This window comes from Macrobrachium nipponense, chromosome 5 (genome assembly GCF_015104395.2).
Source record: "Macrobrachium nipponense isolate FS-2020 chromosome 5, ASM1510439v2, whole genome shotgun sequence".
In the NCBI taxonomy this organism is placed as follows: Eukaryota; Metazoa; Arthropoda; class Malacostraca; order Decapoda; family Palaemonidae; genus Macrobrachium; species Macrobrachium nipponense.
This window is the reverse complement of record NC_061107.1, coordinates 53,129,621-53,150,629: the sequence shown is the minus strand read 5'-3', so window position 1 is coordinate 53,150,629 and position 21,009 is coordinate 53,129,621. Positions and strand designations below refer to the sequence as shown.

General features: G+C 39.3%; 1 protein-coding gene across 1 annotated transcript in view; it reads right to left on the bottom strand.

Annotated features, from left to right (window-relative positions):
- LOC135215304 (mismatch repair endonuclease PMS2-like) overlaps positions 1-20,801 on the bottom strand; it is a gene marked incomplete at its 5' end in the record, with an annotated part of 165,066 nt that extends 144,265 nt beyond the window's left edge. The window contains 3 exon segments of the mRNA XM_064249863.1: positions 5,765-5,873; positions 7,002-7,141; positions 20,596-20,801. Of these exon segments, the coding sequence (XP_064105933.1) occupies positions 5,765-5,873; positions 7,002-7,141; positions 20,596-20,801 (455 nt within the window).
- Between the last annotated feature and the right edge of the window lie 208 nt (positions 20,802-21,009).

The following is a 21,009-nucleotide window of genomic DNA, read 5'->3' as shown; positions in this document are numbered from 1 at the left end:
GGAAAGTACATATGAAATGATAACTTTGAAAGTAGACAGTGAAAAGTCTTACTATCTCTAAACAGAAAACATTTACATCTACAGGGTTCCAGGTGCTGAAAATTCCTCAAGAATGGCACCCTCAGCAATTCACAGACAACTGTTTCTGACCCCAGGCCACAGCTGTTTTAAATTAAGGAAAGATCCTATGATATCTTGAAAATCTTATTGGGAGGGGACATCCTAACATCTCCAAGCAGTTAAGGAAATGCCTAAGTTAATCGAAGTGTATGGAATTGTGTAGTCAAGTTGATTTCCTCTTGACGGAAGAATGAGACATCTACTGAGAGCATTGGAAATTCTGAAAATGATTTGCCCTGAGGCTACAAGGGCTCTACAGGGGGACACTAAGCAATTCTTGAACTTGAAATTGCTTAATAGTATTTAGAGTAGATACAAGGGGTAGGCCTATAAGTCTGAATTAGGCAAAATTTAAGGAAACATCCATTGCTCAAGGCTGAGGGCCATCAAAGAAGTAGTAATCATTCGGGTGTTCCTGTTTATCTACATGCTAGTAAGTCTAAATGAGTACTCTTTAAATCCCATAGCAACAACTTCCGGATGTAAAGGCCCTTGTAGGCAGTTTGTTCTTCCTGAATCCCCAATTGCCAAAACACTGTCCTTCCACAGAATGAATAATCAAACCAATATGTTGTTGTTTCCTTTCACTCAAAGCAGCAAACTTCCCACAAAGACTTTGTTTCTGACCAGGGATAAACCTGCTAAGCATCCTGATGTTCTTTCCACTGCCCTGACATCTGAAAAGTTTTACCAGGTGTAGTGTTGACCACTCTATGTTGCATGAAAGTGTAATGACACTAATTAAACTCTGTTTGTGCTGCATGACAATGGGAAACGACCAAAACCTGGACTTAGGTTTAAGAACAAAACAGGCAATTCTTGGTTACAGAGTCCCTCCTACAGTCCTGGAACCAAAGATGGTTTTAGATTACTTACCAATTTAATGAACGTTATTTGTAAGTTATAATTTTTACGCTGAAACTGTACATTAATCGAACATGATCATCTGAAAAAATCCACAGTGAGACCATGTTTCCTAATAAGGAAAAGCCCTTACTGTAAAGGAAATTTCCTTCAAGCCTAAAATTCTTCCAGAAGCAGTGCCTATTCATCTTTGACCAAAAAGCATGCATGACTAAGTATCATCCCCACATCACTAGATAAGACCGGGGATATAGAGAATTAAAAATATAATGCATAGAAATTGGGCCAGAATAAGCAACAGGTCCTTGGCCTTTGGAATACTGTTGACAGAGTTGGCCAACTTGAATCACTGATTCAGTAGAAGTGTCTTGCTCCTACAGTTGACACCACCCACCAATTGGCAACAAAGTCCCTGACAAAACTTACAGAGGGCTGCACACTAACACAAATAATGTGCATAGACCAGCAATACCTTCTTGTAAAAACATCTTGAAAGAAATTGCATGACTGAGGATGTTTTAGTAAGTAGAATACGTTCTGCATGTGTACTACAAGTCTGACCGTTCTTTGGAAAAGACACTTAAACCATACTAGAAAACCAAAAAGTGTATGTGAGCAGACACTTCCTGTTATTCAGTCTCCAAATGTCCAAGAATATCTCCACTTATTCATGGAGCTCGTCCCAATGAATTACCCTTGGACCATCATTCCCTCTCAATACAACCTCCTACTAAAATGAGACTTATGAGAGATTTCTGCTGAAGACAACAAAGGAAGCTATAAGAGGGAGATTAAACCAGTGGAGGACACCAAAAAAGAATCACAACTGCCCTTCACTGTCTCCACCATGTAAGGTACTGGTCCCAAGTCCATATCCCAGAACCTGAGGTCTGCACTTATCCCCAAAAGGTATAAAACAAGGCTACCAATAGATACTCCCTTGTCGCCTTAGCCCGAGTTGTGTAATCAGACAGGAAGCGAATGTGATCTCACTTCTTCCAAACCAAATGAGTATCAGCATGAGGACATTACCCTGCAGCATCAGAAAAGGGATTTTGACATAGGAAAAATCTATTTCTGGGCGAGGAAGTCGTGTCGCCCAGTGAAATACGTTCCTTTAGCGCTATTTCTAAGGTAAATTATTGCTAAAATACCAGAGAACTGCTAAATTGGACATGCCAGAATATTCTGACTCGCTCACCCTTTCTAAAAGGGTGTCGGTATGAATCTGGGGCGAGTGCAAAACACTACCACAGCAGCCTCTCCAATTAGCCTTTTCCACATCAAAACCCCTTAGAAAAGGGGAGCCGTGCTACGGCTCACTCCCTGCTACCGCGAAGGTGAGTTATTTGTCTTCCTCGCTAAACTCCCACTGGTGACAAACCATAAAAGCTGGCTTCACAAACTCGCTGGGTTGGCACCTCCATTACTCTCAGCTGTCACAAAGACAAGACAACGTAGCTACTGAGTAAAAGGTAACAACTCACAAGCTAGACTAAACCAACAGTCAGTCTGTCTGTCAGTCTGTCAGACCCGAATTCGTTTCCCCACAGGAAAGAGAAAGAAACCGAACTTCCTACCTAAGACAGTTAAAGAGCCAATAAGCGTTTGTATCCCAAGAGTCGGTCTTCGGCTCTCCATGACTTTGTAAGAAACAAAACGACAAGTCAATGCAGACCAAAAGGGGGGTGTGTGCGTCTGAGTACGAGAAAAGTTACAAAATGCGCTCTAATAGGAGTTCCTTCAAATCCATTTCAAACTCTTCTTCCGCAAGCAGCTGACAGAAGACTGCTGCCGACAGCATGTAAACAAGAACTTAAAGATTGCTTTCTTCGCAACCCCTGGCGACAGAAAAAGATACTTATTGATAGGAGATGATAGCTGCAGAGTGCTGTATCACATCCCCCACGACTCGATGAAAGGAAGACAGTCTTAAGCGACTCAGGACTCTGCTAAGTCCGCATGGGTCAACTGAGGGAAAGAAACAGAGCGCAAGAAAATGAGAAAAATTGGGAGGCAATGGGAGATTTGTTACAACGACTCTCCTGCCTTGTCTGAAAGCGATCATACATATACTTTAAAGCATTCCTATATGACACTTTGTTAAAAAGCTCTAAAGCTAGAATAATATCTAACTTGGCAAGAACTTTAGATACTGTAGACAGTGTAGACTTGAAAGAGAAACATTAATCGAGCAAGTAATAAGAGATTGGCCGATAGCCGAAGAAAAAGCAGACAAAAACCAAACACAAGCATTACGAAGAAAGAGGAATAGGTTAGCAAATGAGAATTTAGAATAACCAAAACATGAGTGATCGGATAAATAGTCAAATGAGTCGACATAATATCGGAATGTGTAAAACTGGCTACAGACACATTATCATCTCAATAAAATTGTCTATACCTTTATACTATATATTATTAATCCTGTGCATTCTAACACCTTAAACTAGTGTTGATGACATCAGAATGCACCTATGGAGGGAGGATTAACGTTTACCAAACGGTCCTTAGGTGAATGCTTTAATGGTCCTTACGCGAACACTTTAAATGAGATTCAGACCAGGCTCGGGCTACATACAGATTAGAGCACCAACGCCTTACTTCTAACAGGGGAACATGAAAAAGAGCGCACACTATGGAGGGATTCGGAACGTTCCTGTCACGAACTCAGTTCAACTTGTATTAAAACTAAAATTAGGTTTAATGTTATGTTCTAACTTCTCGATACGCTTTTCCTGAACCAAATGGGGAGCAGAAGGCAGAGCTACTAGGGAAGTCAATACTAGCACTACCAAGATACGTACCTAGTCTGAGTAAGGATAGCTGCAGATGAAGGGACACTAAATAGGATAGAACTGACAGGTTTAAGTCCTGACCTAACTAACTGCTTTTGCAATCTATCAGTTTCCCTTCTTTCCTAAATCTGACATATTCAAGCATAAATTCTCAGCACAATTCCCTACATTCTTCACATCTAGTTCCAAGATCACACTCTGGCCCTTGCAGTACAAACCGAATGTTGATCTTCAAATTCCAACAGCCTGCTTACACCAAAATCATTTCTACATAACCTGCTGTTATAGGTTTTGCTTCCGGTGAAAGATATCCTAAGTAAATGAAATTACAATACCACAAACAGGCGTAAAACAGCCAAACTTCATAGAATACCAACAATCGCCTAACCGCAATGGCAGCAAGGAGAATTCTGACAAGAGATAAAACATCTGAAACACACCTCGCAGAGAACAGGTAAACTAGACAAGTCATATGGGTAGCCATTTGATCTTTTGTTTGAATGCCGCCTCGCCTAATCGGCGCGGATATATAGCTAACTTTAACAGTTGGTGAGATTTGTCACATATAATTACTATTAACCCTTAAAGGACAGATTGCTCCTTAGGAGTAGTAATAATAGGTTTCGGGTGGTGGACAGATTGATCCTGTGGATAAACATTAAGTGCCATCGTTTCGAAAGAATCAGGCGGGAAAGAGGTGCCAATACTTTTTTAGTACCTAAATTTGCTAATGGCAACTTTTACACTGGCTAAAATCACGAGTGTGTTTGTCTGTTTTGTATGTATGGTGTTTTTACATTGTATGGAACCAGTGGTTATTCAGCAACAGGACCAATGGCTTTACATAACTTCCGAACCACGTACAATGAACTTCTATCACCAGAAATACACATCTCGTGGCACCGAGGTGACAGGTCAAGACCATACCAATCACGCCACTGAGGCATCTTAGGACTTCAGTTCTGTTTCTGACTTGAGGGGAGTATGGACTGCGTCTCTCTCTCACATGAAGTCTTTTTGTAAATTTGCTCATAAATATACAAAGGGGTTGCTGTTGGGTTTTGCTCGTCTTTTGCGATAGTGTTAGTTGTAAATGTAATTTTGCAAAGAATACAAAGAAGTTTAGAAAAAACATGTACAATTAAAAAAGTCACCGAATCTTCATTCCCAGTAAATTTATGCAAATATTTTTCAACAAATATGCTAAGAATTTGTTAGTGATTTTATTTATTCATATCTGTTTTGATATTGTGTGAGCTGTAATTATAATTTTACAAAATAAAATTATTTATTAGAAAAAACATATAAATTGATAAAATTTACAATTGCCTTGTAAAAGAGGCCCCACATGGGTTTGTACATAGTCATATTCAACTTCCCATGGAAGGTATGGAAAATTTTTTAGAATTTTTTTTCTTTCACCAAGTGCATTTGCATATCTTCCTCTTTCCATTGACGTGTTTTTTTTTCGTAAATTCGCCGACCTCAAAGCTTTGCTGGCATGGGGTGCTGCATATTGATATATTACCCCAGCTCCAAAGGGTTAATCTCAGAACTCAAAACAGAACATAAGGATGTGAGGAAAGCACAGGGCTGCTAATGGTGAATGCAGTCATTTTTTCCAGACAATAAAAACACAATCTTATTAATAATTAACAATGAAGATTAATATGACTGTCAAGATGGTAGATACCATTGACAAAGAGGAGTCTGTTTAATAACAAACTACAATGCTTGTAAAAGTCCAGATTTTGATAAAAGGAAGCTTCTCTTAAAATTCCTCTACCTGCCTTTTTAAAAAGTGGTAAATTTTCAGTGCATTTTAAAATTAAATTCCTAAAGACTAAAATTATATTGTGAAATCAATTTACGCTGAAATAATCCATTAGCATAAAGTTTTGCTACAATAAATTAATGAATAAAATCTATAAGCTTCAAATAAACAAATTCCAGATAAATCAAATGCAATGAATTTCAATTACCTGTTTTGCTCCAAATACTGATGATATGTTTTCTTTAATGCTGTTGTGACCACTGGTTGATACCACAACCGTCTTTTTACCTTTGTCTGTTTGGTTAGTACAAGTTATTCTGATGAAGGAAAAGAAATTAATGCAGATAAACTTAACAGAGATCAAATAAAAGTGTACAATATACAAAAATTCACAAAAACCAAATAGTCTTTGTGATCATACGTGAAATATCCATGTCAATACTCTGAAAAGTATTAATTACTAGTGTCTAGCACTCAAAATTCAGTGATACAAGTCTTTCATAAAAAAAAGGCATCAATAAGAACATGATTTAAAAAACTACCAATGGTCTGCTATAGATGCTCTGAAATAAAGCATGAAATGTTTAATCACTGTTCGTCCTTTAAAAATTTTGCAGGTATCCAAGAAAGAAACTGAAAAGCTTCTGAATTTTCAGGCCAAATAAGTAATTTCCTTGAAGAACCATGGAACATTTTAGACAAAATGTAAACTCAAGCATTAATCACTGCAGCTAAAGTCATCTGTGAGTTCCAAGTTAACAAATATTCTGAACAATCAGACCACTTATCCTCTCAGTTTCTTGTTAGTCTTATAAGTGAACTATCCAAGACAACTAAAATATCGCAGTGATTGCTGCTATTTCTGCACCACACCTAAGATTATTCTTATCAAAATAAAATGTCCAAACTAATCCACCTCTTAAAGCACTCCAAAGAGTAACAATTACCAATTAACAAATTCACATACTCCTGCAGTTCCCAACATGAGATTCACTACAGTAAATATCACTGCCATCACTACTAATAGAACAGACCAAGTGTTTCCTCATTCATATCACGTGTGCAAGTATATATAAATAGTGTACAGTGGACACCCCGTATTCGCATTCTCAGCAATAGCATACTCATGTATTCGCAGATTTCTCTATTGAACAAAATAGGCAGTTTTAAGCATTCTTATAGGAGTTCTAAGTATTCACAGCTTCTAGCTATTAGTTGAGGGAGGGGGGGGGGCTGGTATGCATCCCCCACAAATACGGGGATTTCACCATATGTCCAAAAACATTCACTCTGAATAGAACACAAAATATATTTGAATTGGGACTATGTAATTACTGGGTTTTCCAAGGAACCATATGCCAAATGACTGACTTTTTACTGTATCTGTGAAACTTGTATTGTCATCATTACCAAAAATGAACCTTAACAATCAAAATTTTACATACCGAATTCCTGTAGAAATTAGACAGTATGAATACAGTACTTGAACCATTTTTGCAAACTCCTTCTTGACATTTCTTTGAAACTCTTTGTGTCGAACAGGTAGGGTTGAGAACAAATTTTCCAAAGAAACTGTTGTGCCCACCTTTCAAAACATAAAAAAATTAAAAATTATACAAGTGGCTAAGTTACTTTTTTAGTAAAATTCATATTTCATCCGCTAAAATTAACCAAACCGTTGCAAAAAAGAAAATGACTTGCTATCTAGAACCCATGGGACTCCACTTTAAGCAAGCATAGCTCCCATATGGCTCCCATATATAATGTAAATTAAGATTTTGAGTTTATGGTTGAAAGTATTTGCTTCACATTTTTACCTGAAATTATTCAACCAATGCTCAATTTGTATAACAAAATATTCTAAACTTTACTTAAATTTTCAAATACATAAAATCAAATTACACACACATTTTCCATTCACATTATAATATAGGTACTTAATTTAATTTAAGATTTATTTTTTAAATACTACTTACCTCTCCATCACATAAATACAGTAGTACCTCGAGATACGAAATTAATCCGTTCCGAGGCGCCTTCCGTATCATGAGGTTTTCGTATCTTGGACCACATTTTACATGTAAAATGGCTGATCCGTTCCAAGCCCTCCAAAATCACCCCAGTAAATTTCATAATAAAGCTAAATTGACCTATAAACAATGAAATACTACAACAATTTGGACCATTCAATACCTAAATTAATAACAAAATGCAAAATAATCAGTAAATAAAGTGTATTAGTGTACATGGTATACAAGAAATACTGTACATAAAATGTGGAAGCTTACCTTTCGAGTGAGGCTATCTCTGAAAGTGGCGACAGAGGAGGAGGACAAACAGCAGATACGTACACTTAACTTTACGAAACACATAAAAAAAATGTCAAAAAACAAACTAAACTTTGCAAAACACATTAACAAAACTGTAACACTTAACTTTACATAAAATTTAAAATAAAGTTTATTTTGTTTTTTTTTTATTTTTACATTTCTTTTTACTTTTTTATACTTTACGTAATTTCAATTTCTTCACCACCGAATGGATGCCAGTCCGTTTACGGAATTTTTCGAACCACCCATGAGAAGCCTTGAACTCTGGGGTTGCCTTTGATGTCCCCTCTCCGCCGTCGTCTTCGGCTTGGGCAATCAAATCGCCGAAAATAGCGCTGGCCTTCTGGCAGATTGCCGTCTCGGTTATCTTATCGCCATCGATTTCTTTGTCCTCAATCCATACAAGAAGCAGCCTTTCCATTTCATTATGCACATGGCTCCTCTTGTTGGACAAAATAGTCACGCCCTTGGAAGGTGTAGCTGCTTTGATGGCTTCCTTCTGCTTAAGGATGGTGCCTATCGTCGACGGATTTGGCCGTATTCCTTAGCGATCACACTCAACCGCAAGCCAGCTTCATACTTTTTTATTATCTCCATTTTTATCTCCATAGAAAGCATTCTCTTCTTTCTGTGAACTTCAGCAACTTTCTTGGGACCCATGACTATACTGTACGTAATTAAGTTATGTAGTACGTATACTAATTAGGTTCTCACACAACACGATAAAGTAGCACAACAAAATCACTAACGAATTTACATTACTAAACGAAATCGTTGGACCGAACGAATGCCACGTGCGTATGATAAAGATATTGGTACGAAGAGGCCGAGATAGGTACGCCACCACGTACGTATAAGATGCATGACGGGAGGGATGCTGTCCAATAGGAGAGAAGAATCTCATGGCAGTGACTAGCATCAGGAACCAATGGGAGAGCAGGAGGATGGTGGCGAGTCTACTAGTACTAAGATGGCTGCGCGAGGCGCGAGTTTCAAAATTGTTATCCGGGCGAATCTCGGACTTTCAGAACATTTCGTATCTTAAAAACTTTTCATATGTAGAGCCGTTAAATTTTTCGCATTGGCTTTCGTATCTCGAGTTTTTTGTAAGTTGAGCCTTTCGTATCTCGAGGTACCACTGTACCCTCCCATCCTACCCCCATTCAAAGTAGTACGTATACTCAATGAAGGTATCACAGATAGCAAAAGTTAAAGGTTCTCCTTGTTTCATGTAAGTACCAGTCTATAGCGGTCTGCTTCCCCCATCCTCCACTAGGGGACCTATAGGAGCAAACAATGGCTGGAAGACAGTATCCTTTTGAGTACTACTTTGAATATAGGTAGGATTGGAGGGTCATATAATGGAGAGGTAGGCATTTAAAAAATGAATCTTGTATTTATAATATAATACTCATCATCATATCTTATCGCACCATTGTTCTACCCAATGGAGTGCTGTGTCGTTTGCTGTTCTTAGATCCATGTCCGCAAAGTGGGCCATAGTGGGCAACTACACAAGATGTGACTCATATTTTGGATTGGCTCCCCACAGGGGCACTCAGCCCCATTTGTGTAACCCCATCTCTGGAGGTTATCCCTTGTCCCACCAACTTTCATTCTTCCTCTATTCAGGGTGACTCATTTCCTTCTGGTGAGGGAGAATCCACAGGGCAGGTCTTCACTAGGGTCAGGGAGGGCATTATTAATAGTCTGACTGTCGTTCTCTCTCCATTTCTGCAGTCTCTATTTTGATAGGGCTAGGATCTCTAGTTCTTTCACTGTCATGAAGCTCTTACGTGATTTCAGACGCCTTTTTGTTTCATGATGGTTGTAGAGTGGGTGCCTGAGATCATTTGCTTGTTCGGTTTTTTCCTTTCAAGGCCATGGCATCTCGACGGATGTTAGGTGGTGCAATGCTGGCTAGTCTATACAAAGCTGGCAGGGATGTTGCACTCAGTGTGCCAGTGATTAGTCAGCAGGCTTTATTTAGCTCGATATCCACTCTTTTGGCATTACTTGATCTTTCCCACACAGGAACACAATATTCTGCAGTGGAGTAACATAGTGGTAGGGTCGTTTGCTTTAAAGTTTTTGCATCTGCTCCCCACTTGGTGAATGCAATTTTGCTTAGGTTATTTCTGGTGGCCACTGTTTTCTTGAGCTTGTTGACATGCTCCTTGAAAGTCAGTGTTCTATCAAGAGTGACACCAAGATAGACTGAATGCAGATGGTCTTCCAGTTCCTCATTATCCCATTTTATTTTCAGTTTTCTGTATGCCTGGTAGTTGTTGAGATGGAATGAGCATACCTGAGTTTTCATGGGGTTTGCTCTGAGGTGCCATTTTTTATAATAGTCTGAGAGAGATGATAATGCCCTCGTCAGTCTTTCTTCCATGGTTTTAAAGGAACGTGACTGCATTGCAAAACAGAGATTGGCAGCATATAAAAACCTCAAGATGTCCTGGAGTTGTGGTAGGTCATTTTTGTAGATGTTGAATAATAATGGGGCTAGTACAGAGCCCTGTGGGAGACCATTTGTCTGCTTCCTCCACCTACTTTTCCTGACGTCCATTTCCACATAGGAAGAAAAGAGCTCTGTGGGTGACTGTGTCATAGGCAGCTGTGAGATCGACAAACACAGCACCCGTAATGTGTTTGTTCTCAAATCCATCCTCTATAAATTGTGTGGGTTCAAGACCTGATGGCAGCATGATCATCCTGGTCGAAAGCCTGTTTGATCTGGTGGTGTTCCTCGATGGTGGGGGCTAGGCGGGATATTATGCATTCATGGAGTTTGTAGGTGATGCAAAGTAAGGATATTGGTCGGTAGCTCTCAGGTAAGCTTGGATCTTTACCAGGCTTGAGAAGGGCCACAACTCTTGCTCTTCTCCATATCCTTGGGATTCGGTAGGTTAATGCATATTTATTGAAAAGAGCAAGAAGCCAAGTCCTAGCCTTGTCTCCGAAATGCAGAATCATCTCGACCACAATTTCGTCTAGACCAGCAGCTTTCCCTGACTTCACATATTTCATGGCTGATTGTAATTTGTTCATGCTAAACGATTCAAATATATCATCACTCTGTGACATGATGCAGTGCATGTCTTGCTTCATTTTCTTTAGATATCCCCTCTCCCTGTTTTGGTTGTTGGTCTTTCCATTAATTAGGAGTTGATGGGCTACTTTATTAGGGGTGACTTCTGCTATTATTGCTGTGTGCCTGTCTCTGAGTTAAGCTTTTTGATAGTGCTCCAGGCCTTTTTACTGTTGTGTCATGTCGATGTTTGCGATGGTTTCTTGCCAGCATTTGCGTCTTTCATGGCATAGTGATGATAACAAGTCTTCTCCAAGCTCCAAGGTGTTTTCAGAGAAAGGATTATCATTGTAGGCCTGTATATACTCTTCGATATATTTGTTTGTTTTGATCTGAGAGACCAGGGATATACAAGTCTCTACAGCCTCTGGGAATCTTTCCTTTGCAGCTCCTATTACCAGTGATTGGAAGTCTTCATATTGCTCTAGGTCAGGTACGATGTTAGCAATTTCATTTTCTATATCAGATGTAAAGCCTTCCCAAACGGCCTTGCGGTAGTTTGATCTGGGGTTTAGGTATTTTGTCTTGCAGGGTTGTGTGACTGGTTTTAAGTCAATAGCCACTGGTAGGTGTTGGGATTTTGGTATTGGGTCCATGCTTTTTCTTGAGAACGATTGGTGGTATTTAGCAGAGACAAATGCCAGGTCCGGATTGTATCCCCTTCCTCCATCGTGCACTCTGAAATGTGGTGTCATCTTTTGCATCATACAAGATTGTAAGGTGATTAGCAAGGGCCCATTCCTCCACTGCTTCACCATCGTGGTTGCTGCTGTCGTACTGCCAGACAGTGTTGTGGCTATTTAAGTCCCCAACCACGAGACAGGGCTTATTGTCAGAGATGTTGATCTGGGGCAGCGACAAAAGAGCAGGAGGGGGTTTTAGACTGAAATGATGTTTAGGTGTTCAGCTTCCACTTGTAGGATCTCCAGCCCATCCTTGGATAGGTCTCTACTTCTTTTGTGAAGGATGGATTACTCACAAGCATATATTGCACTTCCGTGGATTGGGGTTTAGTGGGAGATAATTAAGTCCATGCCAGGTATTTTGGGCAGTTTAAGATCTTTGTGAGTCTCTTGGATGCACAGTACATTGGCCTTCAGGTTAGCGAGCAGATCTACTTTCGTTGCTGACAGGCCCTCAGCATTGAAACTGATAATTCTGAGCTTACTCATCTTGCCAAGAGGCCAAGGGTTTATCCTTTTACCACCTCTTGGACTAGGGTAGGGTGCGTGGTGTAGCAACTGGTCTCTAATAATTTAGATCAACAGGGGCACCACGCGAAGATTTGCTACTTAGAATGAAAATCCCCTCTCATTATATAGATGAGTTCTATATTAATGCAGATGTTAGAAAAGCTAAAAGCAATTATCATTCTATGATGTGAACCAGGCCTTATCATAATCAAATATTGTACAGCCAATAGTATTTGTTTACCTGATGTCAATAAAATCCATAGGCTGTTACTTCTGTCAGGGGGAATTTTACATCAAGGCAGGATCCTCAATACAAGGTGCTAGAGATCTCATGGAGCATGGCACTTCAACTGCATGCAATAAGGTGGGGAAGGAGTTCTGTGTCATAACTCTCCAAAGCTACAACAGATATACAAGCTCAAAAGTACCTATGGATATGAAGGTACCTTCCTATACAGATACATTGTATTCCTCAAAGCTTTTCATAACTTAACCAGGAAATCTAACTAGTAAAAAGAGCAAGCTACTATTTTGACTAAGGATAGTAGTACTTCCCTGCTAAAAACTAAGGGCACTGAAGCTTAGCAACAATATCTTTTGAATAATACAGTGCAAAAACTGAAAGAGACGTCTACTTGGCAGCTTCAATAAATTTAAATGAAATGTGTCAACTGCACAGACATAATGCAACTTGACCTTCAAGGCAGGAATAAGGTCAGGGTCCAAGCAAAAATGTGCATCCTCACAGACTTCATCAAAAAGGACATTGCATTTTTACAAATATGGACAACTGGCTTCCTAATGCTACGAAAACAAATTCTTAACATTCCACAGAAGTTTTTAGTCTTGGACAAATACAAACAAATCATTCTAACTTGGCAAAGATGATCTTCCCCATCAGTAATAAGGGATTCAAAACTAAGAACAGTCACAGATCAGGGTACAATCACCTTGGCTCTGGAGAAACCTAACCTAAGCAACAGGGCTTGTATCTCACCACACTTGGCAGTATGTACCTATTACTGGCAATAAGTCTTCATTATAAGCTCCTTTAAGGGAGGTTACCTCTAGCAGTTTGTCAGCAGCATTTTAAAAATCCACTTGCTTGGTGGAGATGAGGGAATACAAGATAGTGAGTGAGAGGCAGAGTCAAGGTATTCTAATTTATTGAGAAAAAAATCTCTGACATATCAAGAACTTTTGCAAGCAGAAAAGTAGCATTTGACATTAGGGAAAAGCAAGAAGATATCTATACATATATAGTCACATATGTTTTCTCAAACCTGAAAAATGGTAAACAATTCTATATACACATTATGAAGAGATTTCAAATACCTATGGTAAGAAAGCTTGCAGTATCTGACATACATCAGTAATTACAGTTCTAATAATGACAAAGTAGCTTCTGAGAAATACATAAAAGATCTCTTAAATCAGGAGTGCTGGATCTGTGTTTCCTGAGAGTGCTTGGTGCGTCACATAGGTGGATGTTTTGAAGCAAGATGCTCTGAGACTCCCGGTGACTGGTCAGGACCTCACAGTAACCCCAGCCCCCTGAAAGTAGGCCGGGGGGGTGGGTCACTGTCTGGGATGTAAGCTGGTTCTAATGTCAGTGGAGACCCAGGTGATCCTCCCATCCACCATCAGCTGATACACTTGTACGCTTGTATGCGCCTAATTCTATGAACATATATCTCCTTTTTCAAGGTCATTGCGAACATTTTTTTTTTCTTGCTACGTCGTGTGTTGTCCTCACTGGCATGATCTTTTCCAATGCTCTACAGATGTCTGGAAGAGTTGTGGGCTCTGTCAGGTGTTGAAAAATGTCCACCAGCATTGTTGACATTTGCCTGTAAACTGCCAGATGTCAAAACTCTCGCTTTGACATCTGGCAGTGGGTGCCGATTTGAGGAAACGGTGCAGCTGCTTCACCATGCTGTTCGCTTCTGGGTTGTATGCCATTGTGTGAATGAGTTTTGTTCCAAGGCTGGCAACGAGGGAGCTCCAAAGGTGGAGGTGAAGTTGGGTCTTCTGTCGTTCATTATATATATTGCAGTACTCTGTGCCTGCTGACCCAGCAAATTAGTAGTGATCTCAAGCAACTCTCTGCTGTCTGGCGACTTACTGGTATTGCTTCTGGCCATTCAGTATTCTTGTAAATGACTAAAGAGATACCGGTACCCCTCGGAGGGGGGCAGGGGTCCCACAATGTTGATGTGAATGTGAGCCAATCGTTGCTGTGTTATCTGGAACTCTCTAATTCAAGTTTCTGCATGGCTTGTTATTTTTTATGTTTGGCATGGGAGGCAGGCATTCTCTTGCACAATTTTTTATGTCCACCTTCATTCACCACCAGATGTACTGCTCCGACAGGGTTCAGGCAGTGGGTCTGCCCGATGGGCAGGACAGATTGTTGGCAAAGTTGAAGGCTTTCATTCTCAACCCTAACGGGAGGTATGGGCGAGGGTGTCCAGTACTTGTTTCGCAGGCAATGGTCATTTCTCCGTTGTTCATCAGTAAGTCACTCCATGTAAAGGCAGGGTTCTCCCGCCAAAGTCGCTGTAGGTCCTCGTCATCCTTCCGAGATGATGCTATTTCAGGATATGATATCCTGATCTGGACATGTTGATAGTTTGTTATATCAACAATATTCAGTAGTGGGTACCTGTCAGGTACTATCTTTGAAGCTGGAGGCTTCTTGGAATATTCCTGCTTGTTCCATGCCCCAGAAAGCTTGTTTGGCATTAGGGAGTTTTTCTGGGGCCAAACATCCGAAATGGGCGTGTACTGGGGGACCTTCAGTGACTATGTGGTGCTTTGCAGATTTGGTCAGGTCGTGTTGTAAGTCGTCCTTGAATACCTTCAGGAACTCCTATAGATGGCAACTTATCTCTGGTGCTGAAGCCACAGTGATTGGGGTTACAGGGGCGGATCGTGTGATCAGCTGCTGTTTCGATACGTCCACCAGCATAATGAGGACTTTTAGGAAGTCTGCTCCTTCAAGTGTGATGGTTACATCTGATAAGATGAGCTTCAAGTTGTATTGCTTCCCGCTGAATGACAAATTCATGGTCCGTTTCACGTACATTTTCAGAGGGGTTCTGCTAACAGTGGACACCTGTAGTGCTGGGGGGTTGGATTGAGGCATTCGTGTGGGTTGGCTGGCACAAACAACTTGCATGCACCAGCGTCAACCAGGAAATCCATGCAGTCACCTCTCAATTAACGCAAGGGTTACATTCCTGGAGAGCTCACGTTAATTAAAAACGCATTATTTAAACATATTTTTCCCATAAGAAATAACAGTAATAAGGGGTTTACGTTCCTGGACTTGAGTAACTCTGCACTTTTTTCAAGTCATATTTCAACTGAAAAATTTGTCGTATAACAAAAAATGACCTTGTCTCTAATAAGTTAAGTATCTAAATATTTGTTTATGCTAACTAGAATCAAGAAAATTCACACAGAATTTAGTTATATACAGCAAAATAAACTTATATTGGCCACCAACTGATTTCCAAACCAAAACATTGACCGCTATGTTATTTTATTGTTTTATAACTTTTTGAAAGATTCATGGAAAAGATGCATAGTCGTTAAGTTTGTAATTATATGTAGCCATCAGAAGCCTGAATTTGCTCAATTATGCCAACCCCATCGTAAGTAGGAGAATACCTGTACTAAGTAGGTCAAACAAAAAAGAAAAACAGAACAAAATCTTTCGGTTTTTTTAACAAATAAACAATGTCTTTTGCCTTATTAACCCTTTAACGCCGATTGGACGTATTAAACGTCGACTAAAATTGTCTGTCATATGCTGATTAGGCGTATGATAGGTCGACAAAAATTTTTTTTTTTAATTTACGGAAAAATAATTATAGGCCTACTAGGCGAAAACTTTTGAATCGTTACCCAGGTGCGCAAGCGCGAATTTCTTTCTTCTCGCACTAAAAAGCATCAGCGACACATCTCAGAAATTATTTCGTCACTTTGACATAATTTTGCACCATTTTATATTAGCCGTTACATGGAGTATTATATATGAAAATGTGCGCAATTTCATGTAGAATACAACAAAAACAACTCATGGTTATAGCTATTATCAGTTTTGAAATATTTTCATATAAATAACGATAAGTGCCAAAATATCAACCTTTGGTCAACTTTGACTCAACCAAAATGGTAAAAAAAACGCAATTGTAAGCTAAAACTATTACATTCTAGTAATATTCAATCATTTACCTTTATTTTGCAACAAATTGGAAGTCTCTAGCACAATATTTCTATTTATGGTGAATTTATGAAATAAACTTTTCCTTACGTCCATGTGGTAACTCTTCCGAAAAAAGAAATTTTTTCGACCGATTGTCGTAATGTTTGCACCATTTTAAATTAGCCGTTACATAAAGTTTTATATATAAAAATGTGTGCAATTTCATGTAGAATACAACAATAAACACCCCATGGTTATAGCTTTTATCAGTTTTGAAATATTTTCATATAAATAACGATAAATAGAAAAAATTTGTCCTTCGGTCAATTTTAACTCGACCGAAATGGTCGAAAACTGCAATTGTAAGCTACAAAACTTACAGTCTAGTAATATTCAATCAATTACCTTCATTTTTCAACAAACAGGAAGTCTCTAGCACAATATTTTGATTTATGGTGAATTTTTGAAAACAGCTTTTTTTTACGTCCGCACATTACGAATTCATGCATCATTTTGTGATAATATTTTCTCTGTGTTGCCTTGATCGTTTTACAATGTGTTATATACCAAAATAATCGCAATTTAGCGTACAATACAAAGAAAAAAATTAACTCGTTAGCTATAACCGTTTTGCTCACAGCGCGATTTGTATACAATTATATATGAAATTGTTTTCGCGCTGTCATATATCCCAATATTTATATATGATGATGATATTTTGTTTCATTTCTGATTGTTGCATACTAAACTTCAGGCAATGACAAAAAAAGGAGCCAAAAATGAACTTTTAATCTTGAAAACTAAGCGTGTTGTGATTTTTTGAAAAAAACATTTCTTTCTCTTCGGCGCTCACTCACGAACGCCGCCAGCATACGGGAGACGATTTTTAAAATACCTCTTCGGCGTTTAAGGGTTAATAAATTATTAATTAATACAGTAAACAGTCTTTCGCTCTATTAATAAATACATGCAGTGCACTTAGCTATGTCTTTGTTTATGTCGACGGCTGTGGTCTGCAGCACTTATGCCTGGGTAATTTTAAAACAATGCTCCGGTGCCAATTTGCGTTAAATCAAAATTTTTGCGCTTTTCAAAAATTTTAAAATATTTTCTGGCTCACGTTAAATCGAAAATGCATTAATTGAGAGGTGACTATATTCATTGTTTGGCCAAGATGAAAAAGTATGTCATGTCTTTTTGCCTGTACCTGGAAGAAAGACAGCGGAAAGCATATGCAGTTTCTATTACGAAGCAACCGGTCTGCCCACCACTGACATTTAGTTTGTTGGGTCGCTACTAAGATCCCTTTGCATGTTTTTTGACATGGTCGTTTTCACATCCTTGAGCTTCATTCCCAAACCTCCAGTGGTAGAAACAAATGCCCTTGGGACATTTTTCTGTTTTGGGCTTGTATTTGTTTTTCCACCTGGAGCTCTGGTAGCAGTGCATGGGGGTGGCAGGACCCTCTGGATCACAGTCCATCTCTGCGTCGGTCTGCTGCCATGGCTGTGGGATGGCTATTGCTACGGGTGGTTGAGTCAATTCAGTTGACTTGACTTGTGGGCCAGATGAATGGCGTTGACTGTCTTTACGAAATCATCGAGGTCCATGGTTGATGCACTGGGGATGGCCACAATGTTTGGTGGGATATTTTTGTGAGTAGGACCTCTATCACAAGGTCCAACATAATTCCTGGGCGGCCATCTGTGGCGGGGATTGTAATTAGCCATTGTAGTTGCTTGTAGACATGCGAAACCCATTGGTCTCCTATTGCTGCCCAATTGTCTAGGAATTTCCTAGCTCTGGGGGTGGGTAACATGCTGAAGGAGGACCTTAGTTGGCCCTTCAGTGCTTCATAGGTGACAGTGGTCCGTTGGTCCGCAAGCCATTTAGTGACGTGTTCAAAAACATTATCTGGCAGGAACTTGAGGACAGCATTGGCTTTGCAGGATGAGGAGATCTTCTCAGACCTGAAGATGGTCTAAGATCCTGGACCTGTTAGTTGATTTTACCAAGGTTCTTCCTTTGTGGAAAAAATCTACTCAAAAAGCCATAACAGAACAAGTTTCATTTAAACTTCCACAAGTTACAGTTGACCACTTGGAGACTGTCCTGTGAAGTCCCGACCAGTCGCCAGGACCCTCAGGGCATCCTCACTTCAAACAGGAACCTACATGATGCACTGAGCACTCCCAAGAAACACAGATCCGGTGCTCCTGATTCAAGAGATCTTTTACGCATTTTTCAGAAGCTTAGAACTGTAATTACTAATGTATGTCAGACGCTGCAAGCTTTACAACCATATGTAAGTATTTAAAATCTCTTCATAATTTGCATATAGAATTGTTCACCATTTTTCAGGTGAGAGAAAACTCATCTGACTATTTAGATGTCAAATGCTACTTTTCTGCTTGCAAGAGTTTTTAACCTGTCAAGACCACCAGCATCAGCCCATTCAGTGACAACACCACAGCAGCAAGCATCTGTCTATTCTATTGCCCTTCTCAACCCAGAGGCCTGTCCTTCCTCTGGGTTGAGAAGGGCAATAGAATAGACAGATGCTTGCTGCTGTGGTGTTGTCACTGAATGGGCTGATGCTGGTGGTCTTGACAGGTTAAAAACTCTTGCAAGCAGAAAAGTAGCATTTGACATCTAAATAGTCAGATGAGTTTTCTCTCACCTGAAAAATGGTGAACAATTCTATATGCAAATTATGAAGAGATTTTAAATACTTACATATGGTTGTAAAGCTTGCAGCGTCTGACATACATTAGTAATTACAGTTCTAAGCTTCTGAAAAATGCGTAAAAGATCTCTTGAATCAGGAGCACCGGATCTGTGTTTCTTGGGAGTGCTCAGTGCATCATGTAGGTTCCTGTTTGAAGTGAGGATGTCCTGAGGGTCCTGGCGACTGGTCGGGACTTCACAGGACAGTCTCCAAGTGGTCAACTGTAACTTGTGGAAGTTTAAATGAAACTTGTTCTGTTATGGCTTTTTGAGTAGATTTTTTCCACAAAGGAAGAACCTTGGTAAAATCAACTAACAGGTCCAGGATCTATGGAAACCATGCCTTGAGCAGCCACAACAGCTCAATTAGTGTCATGCAACTACTGGAAGAGTTGAGGAACACCTTATGGAACATAGCAATGGGGGGACAGTCCAGATTCTACCTTTCTAACAGCATGGTGTCAACCACCCAAGCTAAGGGATCTGCGATGCAAGAGCACAAGATTGAGTGTGTGGTTCCACTAAGTGCCAAAAAAGATCAATAACCAGACCTCCTCAAAGGTTCCAAAGCTTCTTGCACACATCTGAGACATCTGAGTGCAATGTCCCTTAAACCCAAAATCACAGCACCTATAAAGGAACAATCCTCCAAGCGCAAAATAAAGCTGCCACTACACAAAACATACAAAACAGCATATTAAACCATTGCTGTAATGAAAGCAATTAATGCTGGTCTACAATGCCTTATCTGAAGTTCAAAAACTGAAAAGCTCTAGAAGCCAAAATTTTTGGGGGCCGTATGACTCTCGTAATGTAATACCAATTTTAGTCCCATTTAGTATGAAAATTACAGGTTATCATTGATACTCACACATGAACATTTCCTTAACATTAATTCTAAAGTGATTTTAAAGGGTAGCACAATACATGAAATACCGAATGTGTGTATGTGGACTGTTGGCCCCAGTTAGGCTGTTACACCAACAGCATTTAATTGGCACAGTCAAATGGTATAATTGTAATCAAAATTATAATTCCTAATAAAATTGTTGCTTTGCTTACTGTACTGAATTATACTGCACACATTATCATAGTATTATTATTGTACTATAAATATGAGTAATTCACTCCTGTATCACTGAATGCACTAAGTGAAATAGGCTGGAATAACTGATGATGGAGAAGAGAATAAAGTATGAACTAGTAATATGCAGTAATATAACAATTATCTTTCAAGTCAAAACCTGGTGGACATCAACCAGAGCTGTTAATAGCACCGTAGGTTTATATAACAAGTAAGGAGGGTCATTGATGTGTACTTGAGGATCCTGATGGAGTACAAGGTGATACTACCTTATTCTGTGTGTAAGGCAGAAGACTGACAAACATGGAACATATGATTACTGGGGTTGTGATCAACAAACAACACAATACAAACCAAATATCAAAGTTTTTCTCAAACTATAAACTAAAAATATTTACCTGTCTTGACATAGGTGTTTTTGAAGAAAGCCTTCCATTATGATCATACACAAGTTTTGTTCCTACATCCTCACTGGTATGTCGAGTGATAACTGACAAGCTACTTAGTGCACAGAGAGAGCTCAAGGCTTCACCTCGGAAACCAAAAGTCTTTACACCAACTAAATCACCAAAATCTCGTATCTTGGAAGTGTGATGCTTTAAAGCTGAAATTAGAAAAGACTTGGTCATTATATTTTGCAATGACCATTTAATATACAAAAGATCCATTTGTCTATGGTATGGAATTTTTAATCCATTTTTGCAATCTGTTAACCCATTTTACCACCTTTCTAAATATTGTACAGCACTTAAATATATGAAATATATGAGTTGCAGAATTATTATGAATTCTGAATAAGGATTTTGTGTCAT